Raw genomic sequence first — 24177 nt, 5'->3', positions numbered from 1 at the left:
GGTATGTTTCATAGTATGATATCTTGGTAATAGTTTAGTGTTTAATTTACAGCATTTCAATTCCAGAAAAGTACTTACCAGCTATGAAAAAATTGCAGGGAATGGTGCCTACATCAAAGTTTTCAGCTCTAATTAGCTAGTTTGAATTGAAAAAACATGCATTTGCCTTATCTAGTCATAATCAGATTTGAGTTTCCTTCCTTTTTTTTTTTTTTAAATATTTTTTCTTTATTTATTTATGATAGTCACACACAGAGAGAGAGAGAGAGAGAGAGAGAGAGAGAGGCAGAGACACAGGCAGAGGGAGAAGCAGGCTCTACGCACCGGGAGCCCGACGTGGGATTCGATCCCGGATCTCCAGGATCGCGCCCTGGGCCAAAGGCAGGCGCCAAACTGCTGCGCCACCCAGGGATCCCGAGTTTCCTTCCTTTTAATGGGGTTCATTTACTTGAAAAGACTTCTTCTAAAAGCAAAACAGGGCAGCCCCAGTGGCGCAGCGGTTTAGTGCCGCCTGCAGCCCAGGGCGTGATCCTGGAGACCCTGGATCGAGTCCCACGTCGGGCTCTCTGCATGGAGCCTGCTTCTCCCTCTGCCTGTGTCTCTGCCTCTCATTCTCTCTCTGTATCTCTATGAATAAATAAATAAAATCTTAAAAATAAATAAATAAATAAAAGCAACACATTTCCTTAAAACCAAAAATACTAAGAAACTTAAAATCTCCAACAAGAAAGCATCAGTGACAGCAAACACATTTATGTGAAGATTCCTACCACATTACATGAGAAATAAATTTTATATTTGCTAGTTTATAAAGTGAGAGAAGCAGAGGGTAGTTCGAAAACAAATTTAGTGTTTTTAGAAGTAGATTATGCAGCTATGAAAGTCTGATGCCGGAAGAGGAGGACTTTATTTACATAGTGAAATAAAATTCATAAAGCAGTATTCAAAGCTCTTTAGAACTTGATAAAAAAAGTTTCAACCTATTTTATATTTCTTTTAATACAAATTGTTGTTCAAATTAAGCTGTTCTTTTTGGTTTCTTTGAAACGTCATGTGTGCTTTGTCCTGTGCATGCTGTTTTCTCTGCTAGGAGTCCCCTCCCCAACTCCTCTCAGCTTTCTCTTTCTTATCTAAGTCTTAACCTTCCTTCAAAGCAGGATTTATCTATCTTATTAGCCTGTCCCAACCCAAAGGAATGTCAATCTTTTTTTTTAACTTCTGTGGGATTTTATGTATGTATTACTTATTTGGTATATACTACATATCATTGTACTTTAAAATTTTGTATATTTCTCTCCACCTCAGTTAATACTTCTTTTAATGTACCTCTTTTGTACTTCTAGCATCTAGCATAATATCGAACACAAAGTTAATAACAGTTTTATAAATCATTGCACAAGAAAATATTTTAGGATCAGGATTTGTGAACAAAAAAATTCCATGAATGAATTAAGTCATCAGACCCATGACTTTATCAAGTAGGCATCTCTGTAACTTTTCTTTTTATTAAAAATAAAATAGATATTTATTGGCTTAGTGTTTCCATAACCTCTCCTGTTTGCATTTACTTTTTGTTTTCATTTCTCTAAAGATACCTACTTAGAAGCCACCTCCAACTCATCTTGTTGGAAATTTTGTATTTTCCCCCCAATTGAGTTTTCCCTACATTAACGATACTAACATGCTGTGCTAAGATAATGGCAAATGTTTTGAGTGCTTACTGTTTTCTAGGCACTATTAACAGTGTCTACATGCATTCTCTCATATAATCCTCATTACAACTCTGGAGGTAGTTTACTCTGCATTTTAGAGGTGAGAAAACTGAAGCACAGAAAGATTAAGCAACTTGTCAGATCTCTAGCAGCTTATAAGTGACAAAGCTAATTGCCCAAATAGATGAATGTAAGCTTTAGGCTTTTTAACCACTGTGATAGCCTCTTATCTCTATAGTCAGATAAACCTATGTGTTAGGGCTGTGTAAACCACTTACTAGCAAGGCAAGTTATTTCATCACTCTGGGCTTAAGTTCCCTTATCTATAATATAGATATCTGTTACATACAGCTTGTGGGACAATTAATTAATGTGTTATATATCTATCATGCTGCCTAGGACACAGTATGTTCTCAAAAATGTTATTACTTCTCATTTCTGTAATCCTAAATATCTTCAAATCATCCTTGACTTACTCTTCCCCTTTACCTAACCTGCTACTAATACAAAGTTCTCTAAGTTTTATCTCTGGAATTCATTTCTTTCCATTCCCATTGCCCCAAACTTAGCTCACTCCTCTCAACCTGTGCTTGATTTTCAACATTAAAAATATCTGATTCCTAAGTGTTCTTTTTGCAAGCCTTTTCCTCTCATATTCTCTTGTCCAGATTAATCTTGCTCAATTATATCCTTTTTAATGTTTTTTCCATTGTGACAAAACTGTAACAATACCCTATTGTCTGCTTTATTCTCTTTGGCTTCCAAAGCTCCCTTGACCTTGCCCTCATTCTACCCAGTCAGCCCGATTTCTCATTACTCTCAAACAAGCTCCTATAGTGAGGCTGGTTGACTTCTTCCGTGCTCTCCCCATCTTTAGAAATGCCACCGCCTTAGAGCTTTATTTGTGTTGCTCCTTGATTCTCAAATGTCTTCTTTCTCTTCTAATTGCCTCTCCTTTAAGTCCTAACTTGGTTTCTGCTTTGTTCATGAATTTACCTCTAACTACTCTGACCTGCAGTATTTTTTGTTTTCTGAAATCCTACAACTTAGATTTTAAACCATCTTATTATTATTAAACTTCTCTTCTCCACTCAACTGTAAAGATTGTAAATACAATGCTAGACACTTAATAATGTTTTCAATAAATTAAATATTGAATGCTTAATCTATTAAAGCTTTTTTTTTAATTTAAGTATTTTCAGTGAGATTACAGAACTTTTAGCTTGCTAACATTGAACACTATGATGATATTTAAAGCAAGTCTAAAACTTGCTTGGAATACTAAAGTAAAATATATTTAAGTATTGTTATTACTAAGATAATATGTATTTTTAACACAAAAGAAACCAAGTAGCAAAATGTTTTTTAACCATTTATAGTACAGTTTACAAATATACTTCCTAAAATTGGAAAACACTGTTAAGAAAGTTATCAAACAAGCATGTCTAAGGACTTAGAGATCCTGAGACTTTCAGGAGGTACACAAGGTCAAATCTGTTTTTGTACTAATACTTGGGTGTTATTTGCCTTTTTCACTGTGTTGACATTTGCAATGTAAGTACAAAAACTGGAGGATAAAACTGTTGATGCTTGTAGATGAATTAAGACAGTGGTAGTCAGTCTTACAAGTAATCATTGTATTCATCACTGCCTGCCACTTTCAGTCAAAAAAAAAAAAAGCCAGCTTCACTTATCAAGTATCCTTGATGAAGCAGTAAAAGTTATTTTTTTAGTAAAAGTTATTTTTTTTTAATTAATCTCCATCTTTGAGTACACATCTTCTTAATAGTCCATATGACTGATGGGAAGAATACCTAAAGCACTTCTGAATACTGAAGTATATGATAGCTTTGAATAAGAGCACTTTGCTATTTGAGTCTAAGTTGAACCACAGCTTTTTCATGAAACACCATTTTAAGCTAAAAACAACAACAAAAACTGGTTATTTGGACTAGGATACGTGGCTGACATTTTCTTGAAAATGAATTATGTGAGCCTATCAATTCAAAGAAAAGCTGTTGCTAATGATAAAACTTGAGCTTTCAAATGAATATTCAAATTTTGAAAAACTTGTATCACTACCTCTATCTTGGCAGCTCCCAGATACTTACAGACTTACGATAAGATTGGCATTGTTATAAACTAACGTGATTTTCTAAAATATTATATAGTGAAAAGTGACAATGTCTAAAAAATCTGCATAACTCAGTTAATCGGTATTTTTGGAAGATAGTATGTGATTTTTAAAAATTACACATGGGTAAAAAAATATATTCAAATGAAAAGTAGACCGGTAGACTTTAATGTAACGGAGTACAAAAAGTTCACTGATGTGTTTCAGATTTTACATTGCAAGTAATCTAAGAAATGGCCACTTGTTGAATTTTTGGTATACTATCAAATATGAATATTTATAGTTCTCTGAAAAAGCATTTTAAAATACTACTCCTTTTTCTAACATTATAGAGGCTGGATTTTCTTCATATGCTTTGAACCAAAAGAACTTATCACAACAGATAGAATACCATGAGAATTCATCTTCTGTTAGCTAGACATTAAAAGAAATTTAGTTTTTTTCATTTTAAGTTGTTAAGAATATTTAATGTGTAATGGGTTTTTTAGTGAATAATTTTTTTTATTTTTTTATTTTTATTTTTTTTTTTTTAGGATTTTATTTATTTATTCATAGAGACAGAGAGAGAGAGGCAGAGACACAGGCAGAGGGAGAAGCAGGCTCCATGCAGGGAGCCTGACGTGAGACTCGATCCAGGGTCTCCAGGATCACGCCCTAGGCTGCAGGCAGCGCTAAACTGCTGCGCCACCGGGGCTGCCCAGTGAATAATTATTTTTTAAATGTCTGTTTTAATTTTTATCTTTTTTTTTTTTTTATGATAGTCACAGAGAGAGAGAGAGAGAGAGGCAGAGACACAGGCAGAGGGAGAAGCAGGCTCCATGCACCGGGAGCCCGACGTGGGATTCGATCCCGGGTCTCCAGGATCGCGCCCTGGGCCAAAGGCAGGTGCCAAACCGCTGCGCCACCCAGGGATCCCTGTTTTAATTTTTAATATGATAACTGTCAATATACATAGCCCCACATAAACAAAAATTCTTAGGAAACTTCCCTAATTTTTGAAGTTGTAAAAGAGGGACACTGGGGTGGCTCAGTAATTGAGCATCTGCCTTTGACTCAGGTCGTGATCTGGGATTGAGTCCCTGCATCAGGCTCCCTGCGAGGAGCCTGCTTCTCCCTCTGCCTATGTCTCTGCCTCTCTCCCTGTGTCTCTCATGAATAAATAAATAAAATCTTTTTAAACAATTAAAAATAAAAATAAATAAACAATAAAGTTGTAAAAGAGACCTGTGACCAAAAAGTTTAAGAATTGCTGATCTGTTCAATATTCTTGACTCTTCTAAGCAGGAATATATCTGTCTTTTTCTGTCATGTGGTTATCATTCTATTGAATGAGTATTTAAAGTCCTATAGGAAATATGACATATATTCTCTTTAATTACCAGTTTGGACTACTTTTATGATTTGGCCATATGTTTTATACTTAACTTTGTACTTATATGTTTACTTTATACTTTCAATTTCAGCCTAAAGTTTTGGAGTATTTTCTTCTTTGTTTCCTTAATTGTTTGGAGAGATCAGTGGCTTATAATTTCTTTATTAAAGCTTTTTAACATCATATACTAGAATCAGAACAAATTATTGTTCTCTTTTCCTAAGAATACACAACTCTGATTTCCTAAATCTATATATTTTGTTTTTCAAAAATTGATTTAGATAAGAAAATAACAAATTATATTAAATGTTTAGTTGCTTTTGGAATTAAGAAATTACTCCGTTTTTAAAAGATGTTATTTGTTTATTCAAGAGAGAGAGCACATGTGAGCTGCAGAGGGACAGAGGGAGAGGGACAAACTGCGCTGAGCGTGGAGCCCAATGCGGGACTTGATCTTACCACCCTGAGCCAAAACCAAGAGTTGGACATTTAACCAACCGAGCCACCAAGGCATCCCACGAAATTACTCTTCTTAACACTGTCATGTAGAATAAGGTTAAATAGCATTTACTCATCAGCATTAAATAAAATAGCAAATCTGTTTTAATTATTTGTGTTTTAGATAGCTTCAAATATTTCATTGTATTTACCCTTGGTAGACTTCCTAACAAACTAATGACCATTTTTTCTCATGATGCCTCATTTAATCTGAGGTACCTGTCTATGGCTTCAGTATAATCCCTGACTCAGCTTGGCTAGCTTCCTAATGCTTGAAATACATGGATAGACAAAGGTATATATACTTAGTCAAGGACCTGGTAGCCATAGAAAGCCTCCATGTGGAATAAGACCTTGCTTTTATCACCATTTCCTTTACCTTTATGGTACGTGCAATAGCAGGCATAACTTTCCTCTTTTTAGGCAAAATAATATGGTAAAAGTAGTTTACAGTTTAGCAGCTAGTTTGCATTCATATCTCTCTGAACCCAAATGCTGTTTATTTACATTATACCACATCACAGTGCCTCCTTCATGAGAAACTGAGTCCATATTCATAAATAGTTACTACTTAATGTAGTAAAAACACTATTAGACTTTGCAATCAGTGTGTCCTAGTTACGAGAAGTCATGTATAAAATGAGAATTATAGGGGATCCCTGGGTGGCTCAGCGGTTTGGTGCCTGCCTTCGGCCCAGGGTGTGATCCTGGAGTCCCGGGGCTGAGTCCCACATCAGGCTCCCTGCATGGAGCCTGCTTCTCCCTCTGCCAATGTCTCTGCCTCTCTCATTCTCTCTCTCTCTCTGTGTGTCTCTCATGAATAAATAAATAAAATCTTTAAAAAAACAAAAAAAGAAATAAAATGAGAATTATAATACTTATTCTGTAAATTTTACAGAGTAGCTTCTTTGCTTCTTTAGAAATAAAAAGGGCCTGTCTTATAGTGTAAATAAAACATAAAACCTTCTTAATTAATATCAAGCTTTGAGAATTAAAAGAGTTTCTAATTCTTGATTTCTGTTTTTTAGCTCTTATGTTTTAGGAGTTACTAAGTTCTTCTAATGGGTTAAACGGATTTAAATGAATTAAAATTCTCCTCTCCTATCCCTCCTTGCCTACAAACTTCATACAGACAGAAACTTAATTTGTTTTCTTCACAGTATGCCTAAGTTTTAAAATATTACCTGCCAAATAACAACTGTTCAGTACTTGTTGCATGAAAGAGAAGAGTTAAAAGGAACTGAAGTTACATGTATGTGTTAGTGACTGGGAGAATAGGAGTGTTGGTGGCAAGAAATTGAGCCTCTGGCAGAGCAGACTGTTATTTTGGAGGGAACTCAGTTGAATGTGAGCTGATAGAGAAATGCAAGAGAAAGGATCCTAGAAGGATTTAGAATATGGTCTAGAGGTCAGATGAGAAGTCAGACAGGATGATAGAGCATTAATGATTACCACAAAAGTAGTATTACCACAAAAGTAGTAGTAGAAGTTCTTTAATAGAACTATGATTTCACCACCATTGTCTGTCATTTGGTTCTGATAAAAATTTATAGTTTACAAAGTATATTCATAGAAGCCACTGAAAGATAAATGGCTTTGAGAATAGATTTGTTCTCTAAAAGAAATATGAAGAAGAAAATGGATTCAAGAACTGAATTTGCTTCCAGTAAGGGGTTAGGAAGTGGAGCTATCATCATGGGTAAAGAGAAGTTGTGCTAAAAAAAAAATTAAGAGATATTTGAGAAGGTGTGTACTTATGGAAACCAAGGTTATAGAACAGTCAGGATATAAATGAATAGTCAGGAGTATCTGAGTGGCTCAGTCAGTTAAGGTCTGCCTTTGGCTCGGGTCATAATACATTGGAAATGGGAATAGGAAGGGCTAGATAAAAGTGGCTTATATAGAATCTTACAGAATCTGAATTAATTTTAATAATTTCTTCCTAATTTAAAGGTTTAAGAAAATGAAACATTTTTGTTAATGATTTCCTAGAAAAAGCTTTAATTTTGAACACATTTTAGAGTATTGTTTTAATTTTGGTTATCCGCTACAATCCCATTATAATTCAACCATTATAAATACATATTATCATCAATTGTTAACAGGAAAATATTGTATGTTTTCCTTTTTTTTTTTTTTTTTAAACTATTAGGCAACATTATGGTCATTTCAACAAACAAAACTATCCATGTTCCTTCCTCCTTTAAACAACTGTTAGAATTATTCTGTGTTCCCTTCTAGTTTGAGCTAAACATCTATAGACTTTGTAATGACTATAAATTTTTACTTTATAGATATTCTTATTTATGTTTCCCATTTCTCCTATAAACCAGACATTTAAGTAATTCCAAATTTTTCTATTCAGAGTAACAGTGTTGAATGTCATTGTTCCTATAGATTTTTATTTCCTTGTTTTTAAAGATTTATTTATTTACCTTAGAGAGAGACAATCTGTGCATGTGCCTGTGTCCAAAGCGGCGAGTAGCACAGGGGAAAGAGAGAGAATCTCCAGCAGACTTCCTGCTGAGGGAGGAGCCCAACATGGGGCTCAATCCCACAACCCTGAGATCATGACCTGAGCTGAAGTTAAGTCGGACACTTAATTGACTGAGCCACCCAGAGACCACAGGATTTTTATTTCTTTTAAGTTATTTCCTTTAGTATAAATTCTCAGAAGTATAGATTTACCTGGTCAAAGGATATGAAATAGTTGTTAATGAGCTATTATTTTTTTTTTTAATTATGCCCTTGTTTTTATTTATTTATTTATTTATTTATTTATTTATTTATTTATTTATGATAGTCACAGAGAGAGAGAGAGAGAGAGGCAGAGACACAGGCAGAGGGAGAAGCAGGCTCCATGCACCGGGAGCCCGACGCGGGACTCGATCCCGGGTCTCCAGGATCGCGCCCTGGGCCAAAGGCAGGCGCCAAACCGCTGCGCCACCCAGGGATCCCTAATGAGCTATTATTATGTAATTTGCCTGAGATCACATAAAGAGTGACAGAATCTTTGGGGTGGAAGCATTATTCTGCCTACCATACTCACCTATAGTATAGAAAGATAGAAGAATGTCTGATTTGGCTCTAATTGTAGTTTCCCAGTAGGAAGAGTTAGGGTATGAGAAACTGACATAGTTATTATAAGTAATGATAATTTATTTGTTTTTGTTCCAGAGACTCCAACATCTACTTTCAGGACAGTTCAAATCAATGTAGTGCTAAAAACCTAATGGACTGGTTTTGAAGGGCTCTACAGCTGAGCTCTCTAGACTCCTGAATGATAAGAACAGGAAATATCCAGAGTTGTCTGGGACCTTCTACTGCCTTAAAACCTCTTACACAACCTTTTTCTCATAAAAGCCTTCCAGCTTGACTGACTCATTCCAATTGATGAGTCCATCCTAACTCCCTTATGGTCATTTTTTTCTGTCAGACCCATATGTCTAAGTCGAAACTAACCTAAAAACAATCCAGATGTACCTAGAGGTTAGTTTGGCTCTGCTGTCTTCCCATTTCTGTTCTGTACTTCAGCATAGAAATGCAAATGATTTCAGCCCTCCACAGTAAATGTAGGCACTCATCTCCAGATATGGGACTTAGACTCCCATTTCATAATGTATTTGTGTGTTTTCTAGTATAGGTTAACTGTATTATAGCAGGTTTTTTCCAACTTATTTTCCAATAACCTATTGAAGCCACTGAATTGGCTCACCTGTTAATCCTATAATCCTAACTCAAGGATGTATTAGGGAGCTAGGCATAACAGATCTAGGTTTGTCATTAGTTAAGGGAGCTCACCCAGATTTACCATTGGTAAAGGCTACCACTTTGGAATTAGATCTTGGTCTTTTAGAACTAACCACAACTTAATCACTTCATAAAATATTACACTGTGTAAATAGTGCCAGCCAATGACCTTAAAGTAGAAAAATGTTTTCTAGATTTAAAAATTTGTCCTAAAAAAAATAAATAAATAAAAAAATAAAAAAATAAAAAAATAAAAATTTGTCCTAGACTTATGCACTACTTGCTATGCTTATACTAATTGTCACCATCCTTATGAAGTAAAGATGTAACTAGAAATTGGGCAAAACAGTAAAGAAAAAAGTTGGTGTAGAATATTTATTTAGTAATGCACCCTTAGGCATTCATGTAATTGACATATGAATCTCATGTGGCCCTTCCTATTCCTTTCCTTCCTGTATCCCTTCCTTTTTTCTTCACTTTTCCTTTATTTTTTCTTCATTTTCTTTTCTCTTTTATCCCTCTTTTATTAACAAATACTGTAAAGATACTCAGCTTTCTTTTTCTTAGTATTTTGTTCTGGAATGGAATTTTTTTAACTGTAAGAATTAGTCATTCAGCTTATTGTGAAACAGGACATCAATAGACATTAACAGCTTAGAAATAGAGTTTATTTTTTAAATTTATCTTTTGTGTGTTCTCAGTTCAAGACAAGAAGACACTGGTTTTCATTTTTTCTTTACCATTTTAGGACGTTTCTTTTTGGTAGAGATGGAAATCCAAATAAAAGGAATGTGCACAATGAAACATCTATGCATTTGTTATGTATGGGACCTCAAATTATGATATCTGAAGGAGCCCTTCATCCTCGCTTAGCACGGCCTGCAGAAGATGATTTTAGAAGAGCAGATTGTCTGCAGATGATCTTAAGATGGAAAGGAGCAAAACTTGACCAAGGAGAATATGAGAGAGCAGCTATTGATGCCGTTGATAACAAAAAAAACACACCCCTACACTATGCTGCTGCCTCAGGGATGAAAACCTGTGTTGAGGTAAAACTTGTTTTTTAATATCCTGCATTCTGTAAAATTTGTGTCTTGGTAATATGTAATAATCAGAGTTTGCTTTGCTTATCTTAACATTTACTTTAGTCCTTTTTGTCCTCTTTGTGTTTCTAAAAGAATCTGGATCCCTTTTAAATTCCCCTGTTTAGGGAAAAATTAAAAACAAATCCATAGTTAAACATAGTTGGGAATAAAATGGAATCAAGAGCAATTAAAAATTGGCTAACATTCCTGAAGATAACAGTCATCAATTAAACACTTGTTGCCTAAAGTAATGGTTCTAGTAGAGATAAATTCTACTTTTTGGCTGATTTTTTTAGAAGCCAGTTTATACATATTGGATATGGCAAATCTTAGCAAGTGGGACTGGTAGCTGTATTACCTAGAATTGATCAGTTTCCTCCACAGGGGATAAGTATTAATGAATATATTTATTTTGGTCTTTTAAAAAACATTTTAATTTAAAATTACAATCATGGGGATCCCTGGGTGGCTCAGCAGTTTAGCGCCTGCCTTTGGCCCAGGGCATGATCCTGGAGTACCAGGATCAAGTCCCATGTTGGGCTCCCTGCATGGAGCCTGCTTCCCCTCTGCCTCTGCCTGTGTCTCTGCCTCTCTCTCTCTCTCTCTCTCTGTCTCTCATGAATAAATAAATAAAATCTTTAAAAATAAAATAAAATTACAATCATAATGATGATACTAATTTTTGCTCAGTGAAAGAAATCGGTGCTCGGTTTATTCTGAATTGACAAGCCTGATGATTTGCTTTGTGTGAATGTGTATGATTTAACTTTTGATCTGTCAGCATATTGCATTCATAAACTCATCTTTGGTGACTTTTCATTTTTCTGTATTCAGAAGAGCTCTTGACTTAATGTAGAATATCCCAAATAAAGCCCTATAAATACCTTGGTTGCATTTATTCTAGTTTTCCTTGACAAATTCCAGCATATCATTTAGTCTATGTGAAGTTATCTTTATCTCTTACATATACTTGACTGTACACTTGCCCAGCCTTCCTTTTTTTTTTTTTTTTTTTTTGGCCAGCCCTCTTATTTATCTCTGTTGACCACTCTCTAACACCAGGTGATTGTGTTGAATTCTCACTTTGGTGTATTTATCAGAACTTCTTAAGTAGGAAAATCTGGTGTTTCACAAATATTAATGATTCAGAGTTATTTAAAAGATCAAAGTGACACAAAGAAGAATGGGTTGCAGTTGTTTGAAAGTTGAAAATGCTTCTATGTTAAACATTTATTAAGGACAAACTATAAATTAAGCCCCTCTAATTCTACTTTTTTCATATTTCAGAGAATCATTCCAAAGGTTAACAAATTTTTTTCTGTGAAAGTCAAATAGTATTTTAGACAACTGCTCAACTGCCATTGTAGCCTGAAAATAGCCATGACAGTATATAAACAAATGAGCATGGCAGTGTTGTGATAAAACTTTGTTTATGGACACTCCCACTTGACTTTCTTATGATCTCCACATGTCATGAAATACTCTTTTGATTTTTCTTTCAATCATTTAAAAATGTGAAAACAGTTCTAGTTCGTGGACTATACAGGAACAGGCAACAGGCTGGATTTGGCCCACAGTTTGCAGTGGACCCCCTATATTATGCAAAGAATTAGAAGAGGAAAGCAGAGATGACTCCACACTTCAGAAGCTTATTTTAAATATATAAAACAACATTTGTGAAGCAAGGCCTATATGCTTTAATTATACAAAGAATTTTAAAAATACTATGTAATAGATGCTCAATGCACAAAAATAGAACTCTGTTAAACATAAATTTTACAAGCATTCAGTACAATAAATAACACTTTTCTTAGTTGTTGAGGGTTTTGTTTTGTTTTTTTTTTCTATTTCTTTAGAATAGAGATGGACTTTGGAGAATGATGGGTTAGGTCTATTAGCATGGCCCAATTAAAAGCCCAGTGATTTTTCTTTCCTTGGCAGACCAGAGCCAGCCTAGTCATTAAGCCTCATTTTATTTATATTCGTGTTTTTCCTGTCATAGTGATTCAATAAATGGTTGATGTGTGGAGGTTTTTGCTTTTGATGGTGTTTCATTCTTTGTGAAAAGCATTTTTTTAAATGAACATTATCTTAGATATTTCCTATGCACCCCTGTCTTAGTTGTTTATTCAAAGCTTTAAGTGTGGCTGCTTATTGTCAGATCAAATAGAGGCCACTAGAAAACTAAAGGTGGTAAGTTACTTAATTATATTGTGTTGTTGGCACCTGGAGTTTTTGTTTTTGTTTTTGTTTTTTTTTTTGGAGTTTTAAAACTGAAAAGAATACAGATATTGTAGTCCCAGCTCAACAACTAAATAACTTTGCCTGAGTCTCGGTTTTCTGATATTTAATGAACAAACTTATGACCTCATTATTACCTTCAAAATAGCAATGATGTTAAGGGCTATATTATTCATTAATTTGGGCAGTCAATGTTACAGGCATTGAAGGGAAAGGAAGACCATTTTAATTTTACTTATCCTGGATGATTTCATGAGTACTAGTATGATTTGACTGGGTAAGATTTATATTTGGAGGAGGATACTTAAAATGTGCCCCTCAGACCTGCAGCATCATTTACTCTTGGGAGCTTGTTATAAATATGAAATCTTGGGCCCAGTAGGCCTCCAGATTCCAAATCAGAATCTCTGGGGTAGACTCCCAAGATGTTTTAAGAAAGTTCTACTGGTTATTTGTTTACATGTCAGAGTTTAAGAAGCACTGTTCTGGTGGCTCAGTGGTTGAATGGCTGCGTTTGGCTCAGGGCGTGATCCCCAGGGTCTGGAGATTGAGTCCCACATTGGGCTCCCTACAAGGAGTCTGCTTCTCCCTCTGCCTTTGTCTCTGCCTTTCTCTCTGTGTCTCTCATGAGTAAATAAATAAAATCTGAAAAAAAAAAAAAGGCACTGTTCTAGGTCTCAGACATAGGCAGGTTAAGGTATTTTGCAGAAGAATAAGACAGATGACTTAAAAGATAGAGGCTATACCAAGTAGAAAATACTAAATGTTAAGGTCAAGAATTTGGAATTTATAGAAATTTGAGCTGTTGAAAATTTTTGATTGGAGAAGTACTGTTATGAAAGTAAATACAGTAAGATTAGTGTAATGGTTGTTATATAGAATAGATTTGAATTAGGATACTTGTAAAAAAGTGTTTCTTGAAGCCTTACTATGCAGAGAATGGTCCTCAGACTGGCATGGACATCAGCTATTTAGAAACTTTGGAAATGTTTAGGCCTCATTCCAGACCAAATGAATCTGAATCTATAGTTTAACAAAACCCCAAGGTGATTCATATTCCCATTAAGGTTTGAGAAGCCCTGGCTTAGAGCATAGTCAGTGAGACACCTACAGTGGAATCATACACTTTTTGTAAAAAGTACATATGTCTAATCCCCACCCAGGTTCCCCCCAATATGACTATCAGGCTATCCAGATGATTCTTATACAACTTGAAAACCTTTGTGCTGTGGGCAGCCCAGGGTGGCTCAGCGGTTTAGCATCGCCTTCAGCCCAGAGTGTGATCCCGGAGACCTGGGATCGAGTCCCACGTCAGGCTCCCTGCATGGAGCTGCTTCTCCTTTCCCTCTGCCTATGTCTCTGCCTCTCTCTCTCTCTCTCTTTCTTTCTCTCTCTCTCGTGAATAAATAAAATCTTTTTTTTTAAGATTTTATTTATTTATTCACGAGAGACAGAGAGAGAGAGAGAGAGAGAGAGAGAGAGAGGGGCAGAGGCATAGGCAGAGGGAAAAGAGAAGCAGGAACCATGCAGGGAGCCTGACGTGGGACTCGATCCCTGGTCTCCAGGATCAGGCCCTGGGTTGAAGGCGGCACTAAACCGCTGAGCCACCCGGGCTGCCCGAATAAATAAAATCTTAAAAAAAAAAAAAAAAAAAAAAAAAAAGAAAAGAAAACCTTTGTGCAGGAATAATAGTTATAAACATGGCTGCATTAAAAAAAAAAAAAATCCCATAGTGGAGACCTATCTCAGATCAATAAAATTGGAATTTCTGAGGTTGCAGCCCATACATTAGTACTTGAAACTTCTCCAGATGATTCCAGTGGGTAGCCAAGGTACATTGAAAACCAATGTACTTGCTAGTGGGAGTAATAAGCATTAGATTATTGCACCAATTCTGGTAGGAACTGATAAAGAGCCTGGGTTTTGGGGTGTATTAGAAATGGAAAGAATGAGGCAGATGCAAGGGACATTGTGAAGACTTGGTAGCATTTGGTAACTTGGTCATTTGATACAAGGAAGCAGGGGAGACTAAGGGTTGAAAATGATGGAGGCTTTAGGGGTACCTGGCTGGCTCAGTCAGTAAAGTGCAGGATAAGCACAGAGCATGGGACTCTCATGAGTTCAAGCCCCACGTTGGGTCTAGAGCTGACTTAAAAAAGTAAAATGTATGGATAAAAAAAAAAACGATGGAGGCTTTAAAACGTTAATATTGATGTTAAGCTATCTTTAGGTGATAATGGTTAAGCTATCTTTAGGTGATATAATTTTTCTTTCATTTGTTTTCTACATTTTATATAACAATCTGCTATCGTTATTTGTAATTAAAATAAAATAAATTACTTTTAAGTAGAATGAGCATGGTTTTGAACCTGGGTCACTTTGAAGCCTGCTGACAATTAACCAGACATTTAAAAAGAGAGATGAGGTAAAGAAATTGGTTGAAAGGAAGGAAGATTGTATTGAGTTTTCATTCAGAAGAGTGGAGATTGAAATCGTATTCAAGCTATTGAAAATTAGTACTAGGGCAGCCCAGATGGCTCAGTGGTTTAGCGCCACCTTCGGCCCAGGGCCTGATCCTGGAGAACCAGGATCCAGTCCCATGTCAGGCTCCCTGCATGGGGCCTGCTTCTCTCTCTGCCGCTCTCTCTCTCTTTCTCTCTCTCTCTCTCATTAATAAATAAAAATAAAAATCTTTAAAAAAAATTAGTACTAGTTGTTTGGAAGTAAAGAATACAGATTGAGAATTTCAGTGTCATCTGCATAGAGTTGATAACTAAAACAAGGTAAGGTAGAGATGAGAAATCTAAGGAAAAGATTTTAGATTATAGACAAAATTACAGAGTTAAAGTCACAGCACCCATTTGGAAAATGCCTATGTTTAAAGGGGGTGAAAACAAGAAACAAATAGAAAAAGAAGAAAACTGAGAATACTGTCAGGGGTGCCAAGAGAAGATTTCAAGGAAAGAGGTAATCAGTCATGTGAGATACTGCTGCAAAGAGGTAAAGCAATTAAAAGAGCGAGAAAGGCTGTTGAATTAGAGAGTATTAATGATTTTCAGAAACAGTGAAATGGTCAGGATAGAAGTCAGACTGCTGGGAATAATTGAGTCTTTTGCTGAGGAAGTGGAGAGACAGTCACTAATTTGAGCAATGTGGCTGAGAAAGAAAGGAAAATATTAGGAAAGTAACTGGGAGGATAACAATTACGGTAACACCTGTGCCAGGAGCCAGTAGCAAGAGAGTGAAGCTAGAGGGGTAATGGTGTGCTCAAGGTCATACAGGAAATAGAGATGACGAAATGGTCATTTTCAACTAGAACAGACTTCAACGGTCATCTTGTTTTGTAACATCTTTCCTCAAGATTATATAAGCCTTATTTCACAGATGAATCTGTGTAAATTGAGACTTAAAGAAGTTAATTGATTTGTCCAGAATTACCAGCCATTTAGATTATGGATCAAAGGGCTGGGGAGGGATTTGTCTTGCATATGCAAGGAGCTGCCCTACCCCTCGTCCTCTAGGATTATAAATGGAAAGGAAGGCAAAATAAATGAACAAATGTGCTGAGATAGTGATAATTAGATGTTTCTTTTAAGGTAGAACACTTTATGTACGACAAGTATGCAAGAAAGGCTAAAAATCACATTTGAATGAAGTACTCAGTTCTCCTGGCTTTAAGAGTGAGGAAAATGGTAGTTACAATGCTTTGGTTGAAATTACCTCTTCAGAACCAATTGTAATTCCCTTAGTAGATAAAAGCAAAACACCTGACTTTTTGCCGCATCAATTTCACCGATAACCCTACCTAACACATCTTTCACTTATTGGTGTTCCCAACCTGATGCCCCAAATGTCAGCAAGCAGAAACACTTTAAGTGCTGTTCCAGTGTCAAACAGTACTACTGTTAGCTAGCTTCTGTGCCAGAGTATATACATGTTGATTTTCCTTGCCAAAACAAATGCTACAAACATGGACCCTGCATTTCATCACCTGTTACAAGTTTCCCTCCAGGTGCCAATTGCATCAATGAGATCTAGGTTTTTGTAGTCCCTCACCTCCATGCCAGTAATTTGAGGATCCCTTTTGAAGACAGATTACCAATCAAGGCATAAATCTCACCTAAGTTCCAGATATGTTCAGCAGTGACTCTCAACAATGACTTCTCATGCATCCCCTCTTTACACACCCTTTTTTTAAGTGCCAAAGAATGCAGTCTACACTCTGGCATATCCTTTTAAGAAGGTCTCCCCCCTTGCCTTGCCACTCCCCATCCCTATACTTCTCTTTCCCTTTGGCTTTTTCCCCTGAGCTCCGCCCTCAATCCATTGCTTGGCCAGGGATCCAAACGCTGCCTTCTGGACTTCCCTCCACAAGGATGCCTTGCCCCTAGCTGTGGCTGCAGGGACTTAATTTATTGGGAGAGCCTATGGTGGCTGCCACCCCAGTCACAGCTGGGCAGCACTCACCGTACAGCCAGGCAGTCTGCCCCTAGCAGAGGCCCTCTTGGCTTGCCATTTTTCATTCCCCTTCCTGTGGCTAAGGGGTGGGAGTGAGGGGATGGGGGACGGAGGGGGGTGGGGACTGCCTGCCATGGCCTGGGTCTTGAAAAACCTGAGTCTGCTGATTGAAATGAATCTCTTAAAAAAAAAAAAAAAAAAAAAAAAAGAAGGTCCCCCCTCTTACTGATATTCCAGAATGGCACAACCTCTTAAATTTTGTTGTCTTTGCTTTTATTAAAGACTGGGCATTAAGTTAAAGAAGATTTATCTTGTTTGCTAATATTTAGAATCTCTTCTATGATAATATCTATTGTGAAAGTAAATCTAATCACAGCTTTGAAAGCTTTCCCAGTGTGCAGTTTAGAAATCATTTTCTACTAAGCCAAATAAAGATTCAGAGAATAAAGTCAGCTCTCCTAATTCCATAGTAGAAGCAAATAGTGAATTCTCTGATAGGATTGGATAAGCTGTGGAGCAGAAAAGCTAAAAACAGTAATAGACTCTGTGGACGTACTACAAGTCCCCAGTACCGAGTATGTTAGGCCATATAAATATATCCATTTAAACAGCAACGTGGGTAGTAGTGTAGGGTTACTATCAAATTTTTTAAGGATTTTATTCCTTCATTTGAGAGAGAGCGCGCACAGGTGAGCACATGAGCAAGGGGGAGGGGCAGAGGGAGAGGGAGAAGCAAAATGTCCCCGCCTCCCCCTGCTGAACAGGGGGCTCAACCCCCGGGCTTCATCCCTGGACCTGGAGATCACAACCTGAGCTGAAGGCAGACGCTTAACTAACTGAGCCACCCAGGCACTCCTCAAATTTTTATGTACATAAGAATCTCTTGGACTTTAGAATCAGATTAGGATTCAGAGGCCTGGAGTGGGAGGGGTTTCCGTGGTTATGCTGAGATTCATTCAGCATTTCTAACAAACTCTCAGGTGATAACTACTGATCCCCAGACCACACTTTGACTAGAGAGGTTTCTAGGTGGTAAGTAGCAGCTAATATGACCTTGCCCTCAGGCTCTAAAATGTGTCTACGACAGTGACTGCTTAGAGTTAAGCCTAGCAATTTTTTTTTGTAAGTGGCAAAGATGTAAAGAGTAAATATTTTGAGTTTTGTGTTCATAAGCCATATTCTTCTTGATTTGTTTCTATGCTTGCTTTTACAATTAAAAAAAATTGTTTAACCATTTTAGCTCTGAGGTATACCCTCAGCCTTGAGCAAGAAACTGAAGTCATATCCATTGGGCTTGTCAAATTAGCCCATGGCTTTCAGGCCCGGCACTGGTATAAGTTCCTTATTTCGTCTGGCCTCTTGGGATGACTATAGAGGAGTCATAAGGATTCCAGTTCCAAAAGCAATAAAGGAACTTTATAGGAAGATCTGTATGTTTGTTGGAGGGAGGGGTGATAAAATTATATGGAAGAAAATGGAAGGAAGCTACCTTTTTTATTTAATGCCATAAAAAATGAAAACTAAAATGATTCATTTTTAGATCATAAGTAAGATCTGAGTAGAGGGATGCCTGGGTGGCTCAGCGGTTGAGCATCTGCCTTTGGCTCAGGGTATGATCCCGTGGTCCTGGGATCGACTCCCACGTCGGGCTCCTGCATTGAGCCTGCTTCTTCCTCTGCCTCTCTCTGTGTGTCTCTCGTGAATAAATAAAATCTTAAAAAAAAAAAAAAAAAGATCTGAATAGAACTTTACCATGGACCCCAGGAATCATTTGACTTCTCTTAATTTATGTGATCAACCTATTCTTTGTGGCAGTACAAAATCCAGTTATGATTATAAGAATTTGGTCAAACTTTTGTGTAGATCCCAGTTCTGCTTAATAGGTGGATAACTTTGATCAAGTTATTTAACTTTTCTGAGATATCATAATGTCCCTGGGGTTGTTTGTAAATAAGACTGTGTACTTGAGGGGTGCCTAGGTGGCTCTGTTGGTTAAGCATTTCCCTTTGGCTTGGGTGATGATCTCAGGGTCCTGGGATCAAGCTCCACATTGGACTCCTGCTCTGAAGGGAGCCTGCTTCTCCCTCTGCCTCTGCTGCTCCCCCTGCTTGTGTGCAGTCTCTCTCTCTCTAAAATAAATAGTCTAAAAAAAAAAAAAAAAAAGAATGTGCACTTGAAATGCTTAACATAGTGCTTAGAACTTAGAAGACAATAAATGGTGGCTATTACTATGTTATTATGGTCATGACTGAATTCTGTAGAAGAATCATCTCCATGACTAATTGCAGGCTGTTCTTTCGGGTATATCATATACTAGATTATGGTCCTCTTGGCATTTTTGTCCTTCCTAATGTATCTGCAGACATAATGGGGAAATTTGAACGTACATCCTTTAGTAACAACATATTTAACTTATGTAAAACTACCAGAAACCTCAGTAGTAAATAACCTCAGTAGTAAACCAAGTCACTCTTCCATGTTGTTGTTTGTTTTTACTCTTCCGTGTCTGTGTGTGTGTGTGTGTGTGTGTGTGTGTTTTGTTGTGGTTTTTTTGCAAAAGTTATTTCTTTCGGGAAAATCACACCTTTAAAGATTGAAAAATTGTTTGATATCGTATCTTCCCGACTTGATTATCAGTGGTTATTCTCACCACTTATTTTGAGAAATATTGAAAACAATTTTGCTTCATTGATTTGCTCATCCTAATTTGAGTTCAGTGTTGGACTGGATAGTGAAGATACAAGTGAAAACTTTTGTCTGCCATGTCAGGACATTCAGGCATTAGTGGTTAAAGTAACAGGATCAGCAGTGTTCTTCTGGTTTAAGAAAATTCATAGAAATTTACATAATCTAAAGCATTGAATAACTATAAAATGTTTTTATTTTTAAGTAAGACTTTTTTTTTTTTGATTGGACAGAATGCTTAAGTATTTCTTTTTAAAGTTTAATAAGTTGGTTTCTGCTGTTTGTTTTTAACCACAGGAAATCATCCTAATACTAATAAACAAGAATTGCCATCTTAAATTAGAAGTCACTGGTATCTAAGTAATTTTTATTATCATTTCAAGTATATGCTGTTATGTTTTTGTTGTGCTTCCTTGTTTTTTTTTTTTTTTTTGAATATGTAGCATGAAATAACTTGTTTAAATCTGTGGTTGCAAGTTTTTGAAAAAAGTCTTTTTTAGCTTTTAGTAAAACATGGAGGAGACTTGTTTGCTGAGAATGAGAATAAAGATACTCCTTGTGATTGTGCTGAAAAACAACACCACAAAGATTTGGCTCTCAACCTGGAATCACAAATGGTATTCTCACGAGATCCTGAAGCTGAAGAAATAGAAGCTGAATATGCTGCATTAGACAAACGAGAGGTAAGGTTTTATGGATTTTTTTAAAGAAAAAAATTAAATGGATTTTATATTAAGTTGTATTTTTCTACTTTAAAATCCAGTTCATATGGTATTCTTTCCATCTGCCTAATACCCTGTCATCGACAAAGCTTTAATTATGAAAATACATGTAGAAAATCTGGAGGTAGTAACTATCTCTGACATATGTAAAAATATTTGCTTATTTTTTATGATTGATTTATTTATTTTAGAGAGCTAGTGCGTGTGTATGCAGGTGTGGGGGAGGGGTGGAAGGAGAGAGAAACTCAAGTAGGCTCCCAAGCTGAACACAGTACCCCACGCAGGACTCAGTGTCAGGACCCTGAGATCAGACCTGAGCCAAAACCAAGAGTTGGTCGCTTAAACCCCACCCAGGCCCTCATGTTTACTTACATTTAAATAGAGAGTCTGATGTGTAAAGCCCCAACCATTCCTACTGTTCTAAAATTGCAGTCCTCCTATTCCTCAGTCTTTCCCTGTTTTCTGGATTGCTTTTATCAACAAACATGCTCTGAAAACTTTAACCTTAAAAAACAAGAACAACAAAACAACCTCTCCATTGACCACTCAGTTGTAGCCCCATATCTCTATCTTCTGAGAAAAACAAAATTTAAGAGCTGTCTATACATAACCTACTTCCTCACATTCCATTCACTCTTCGGCCCATTGCAGTGTGACTTTCCTCCCTTCTGTTGTGATGGAAGTGCATTTGTCATGGACATCAAGAGTCACCATGTTGCCAAAGCCAGTAGGTACTTTTCTCTCCATCTTACTTGAAGTCTTCTGCAGCACTGGACACAATTGACCACTCCCTTCTTAGTGAACCATTGTTCTCTTAGCTTCAGGGACATTGTTCTTTGGTTTCCTTTAAGTCTTTCTTGTTTCAAAAATATTACCTCTATCCACTGAGTTGGTCACGCATAAATGGGCAAGCATTCTTGATTCCTCACTTCTTACATCCAAACAATCTGAGAATCTCGTCAATTTTACCTCCAAAAGTGTAATATAGACCCATATACTCTTCCTGGTCTCTACTCCTGCCTCCCAAGATCCTCTCCATCTGAGCCACTTAAGAGTTTCCTAACTGGCCTCCTTCCTTCTATTTTTGTTCCCTTAGAATCCATTTTGTACACAAAAGCCAGAGAGACATTTTTAAACTTAAATTAGATCATATAAATCACTTAAATTACTTAGTAACTTTTCATTGTACTTAGAATAAATTCCAAACTATTTGCTCAGATACAAGACTTTATATGGTCTCACTACTACCTCCCTCTCCAACAACTTCTCAGATCTTTCTCCCCAGCACATTTTACTCCATTTATAATACCTCAACTACACTAAAGTTTTTGCATTTGCTGTTTCTTGTATCAGAAATCTTCTCCCAGTTTTTCTCTTGGTTGGCTCAGTAGTTCTTCAGAGAGGCAGTCTTTCACTAATAGTCCCCTTTCCTTCTATTCTTTACCATAATACCCAGTCTCTTTTTTTACAACACTCATTACATGCTATAGACTTTGTTTATGTATTTACTTGTTATTACCTTTCTTTCCTATTAGATTGTCAACTCCATGAGGGCCAGAATCATAACTGCCTTATTCAACAGAGTATTTTCAATGTCTGACAGTGGACATCCATAGAAGTATTAAGTAAATTATAAGACACAATAAATTTTTTCCTCCCAAAATTATTCTGGTTCTTCCATGTTCAATGCCAACTTAATTATAAAAAGACTTATCCTAACTATTGTTTGTATGTGTTCAAAAAATAACTGCACTGTTTTGGGTTTTTCCCCATGAATTGCCAACAGTTTTTGAGCTTCTATACTCACCAGATTGCTAAAGGAACTGAGTTTCTTGGAATTTAGAAATTTATATTTTTTTACTCTTTGTGTTTCTTAGGTTAGGTTATTTTATGGGAGGGCTTATTCAGATTAAGTACACATAGAAAGGGAAGCTGATGTCCTAAGCACTCTCACATGGTTGTTGAATCTACATAGTAACTGTGAATAACAATTACGTTCCCTTCTTTTTTTTTTTTTAATTTTAAGATTTTATTTATTTGAGAGAGTGAGCGAGAGCAAGAGAGCATACATGAGTGGAAAGAGGAGCAGAGGGAGAGGGAGAAGCAGACTCCCCACTGAGCAGGAAGCCAGCTTCAGGGCTCTATTCCTGGGCTCCCGGATCATGACCTGAGCCAAAGGCAGATGCTTGACCAGCTGAACCACCCAGGCGCCCCATGCCCTCTTCTTTTTTTAAAATGAGGACAGTAAATCAGAAAATAGTTGAATAATGTGCCAGGATCAAAGTAAGCCAAACCTAATTCTTCTGACTTCTCTATTTGCTGTGCTGCATACCTTTTCATAATCCATCATCTTGAGTCAGACATAGAAACTATTACTGTGGTGCAGACACTCTGGAAAACTGTGTGGAGGTTCCTCAAAGAGTTAAAAATAGATCTGCCCTATCACCCAGCAATTGCACTGCTGGGGATTTACCCCAAAGATACAGATGCAGGGACACCTGCACCCCGATGTTTATAGCAGCAATGTCCACAATAGCCAAACTGTGGAAGGAGCCTCGGTATCCATCGAAAGATGAATGGATAAAGAAGATGTGGTTTATGTATACAATGGAATATTACTCAGCCATTAGAAACAACAAATACCCACCATTTGCTTCAATGTGGATGGAACTGGAGGGTATTATGCTGAGTGAAGTAAGTCAATCGGAGAAGCACAAACAGTGTATGTTCTCATTCATTTGGGGAATATAAATAATAGTGAAAGGGAATAAAGGGGAAAGGAGAGAAAATGAGTGGGAAATATCAGAAAGGGAGACAGAACATGAGAGACTCCTAACTCTGGGAAACGAACTAGGGGTGGTGGAAGGGGAGGGGGGATGGTGACTGGATGATGGGCACTGAGGGGAGCACTTGATGGGATGAGCACTGGGTGTTATTCTACATGTTGGCAAATTGAACACCAATAAAAAATAAATTTATAAAAATAAAAAAACTATTACTGTAATAATACAATAATTTAGTCAGAAGATAACATGAACAATAATATTCTAAAAATAACATGATATGATTAAAAGACATGACTATGACTATATTTAGGCTTTTTTATCAAAGATACTATAAATTAATCAGAAAGTAATATACTCATGAATAGACTTAAGATCTAAATTAACTTAGTGTAACCATAATAAACTATTAAGTTTAAAAGAAAGTTACGGGGGCACCTGGGTGGTCCAGTGTTTGAGCATCTGCCTTTGGCTCAGGTTGTGATCCCGGTGTCCTGGGCTCAAGCCCCATATCAGACTGCCCATGGGGACCCTGCTTCTTCCTCTGCCTATGTCTGCCTCTGTCTGTGTGGGTCTCATGAATAAATAAATAAAATCTCTTTTGAAAAAGTTAAGGAACAGTTTGATACTAATTATATAGAACAGGTAAGTGCATATTGAGAAGATTGAAGTATACCAGAATGATAATTATGGTTATGGATAATGTTTTTTTACCATTATTATCTTTTCTATTTGCA

At 36.7% G+C, this 24177-nt stretch overlaps 1 protein-coding gene across 9 annotated transcripts in view; it reads left to right on the top strand.

Moving 5' to 3' along the window:
* ANKIB1 (ankyrin repeat and IBR domain containing 1) overlaps positions 1-24177 on the top strand; it is a 170271-nt gene that overhangs the window by 82375 nt on the left and 63719 nt on the right. For all 9 annotated transcript variants that reach the window (XM_072784213.1, XM_072784214.1, XM_072784220.1 and 6 more), the window contains 2 exons: positions 10215-10515; positions 20436-20618. In XM_072784213.1, the coding sequence (XP_072640314.1) occupies positions 10215-10515; positions 20436-20618 (484 nt within the window). The remainder of the gene's footprint in view (positions 1-10214; positions 10516-20435; positions 20619-24177) is intronic.

Source organism: Canis lupus, chromosome 18, assembly GCF_048164855.1.
Source record: "Canis lupus baileyi chromosome 18, mCanLup2.hap1, whole genome shotgun sequence".
Classification (NCBI taxonomy): domain Eukaryota; kingdom Metazoa; phylum Chordata; class Mammalia; order Carnivora; family Canidae; genus Canis; species Canis lupus.
This window is presented reverse-complemented; position numbering and strand designations above follow the sequence as displayed.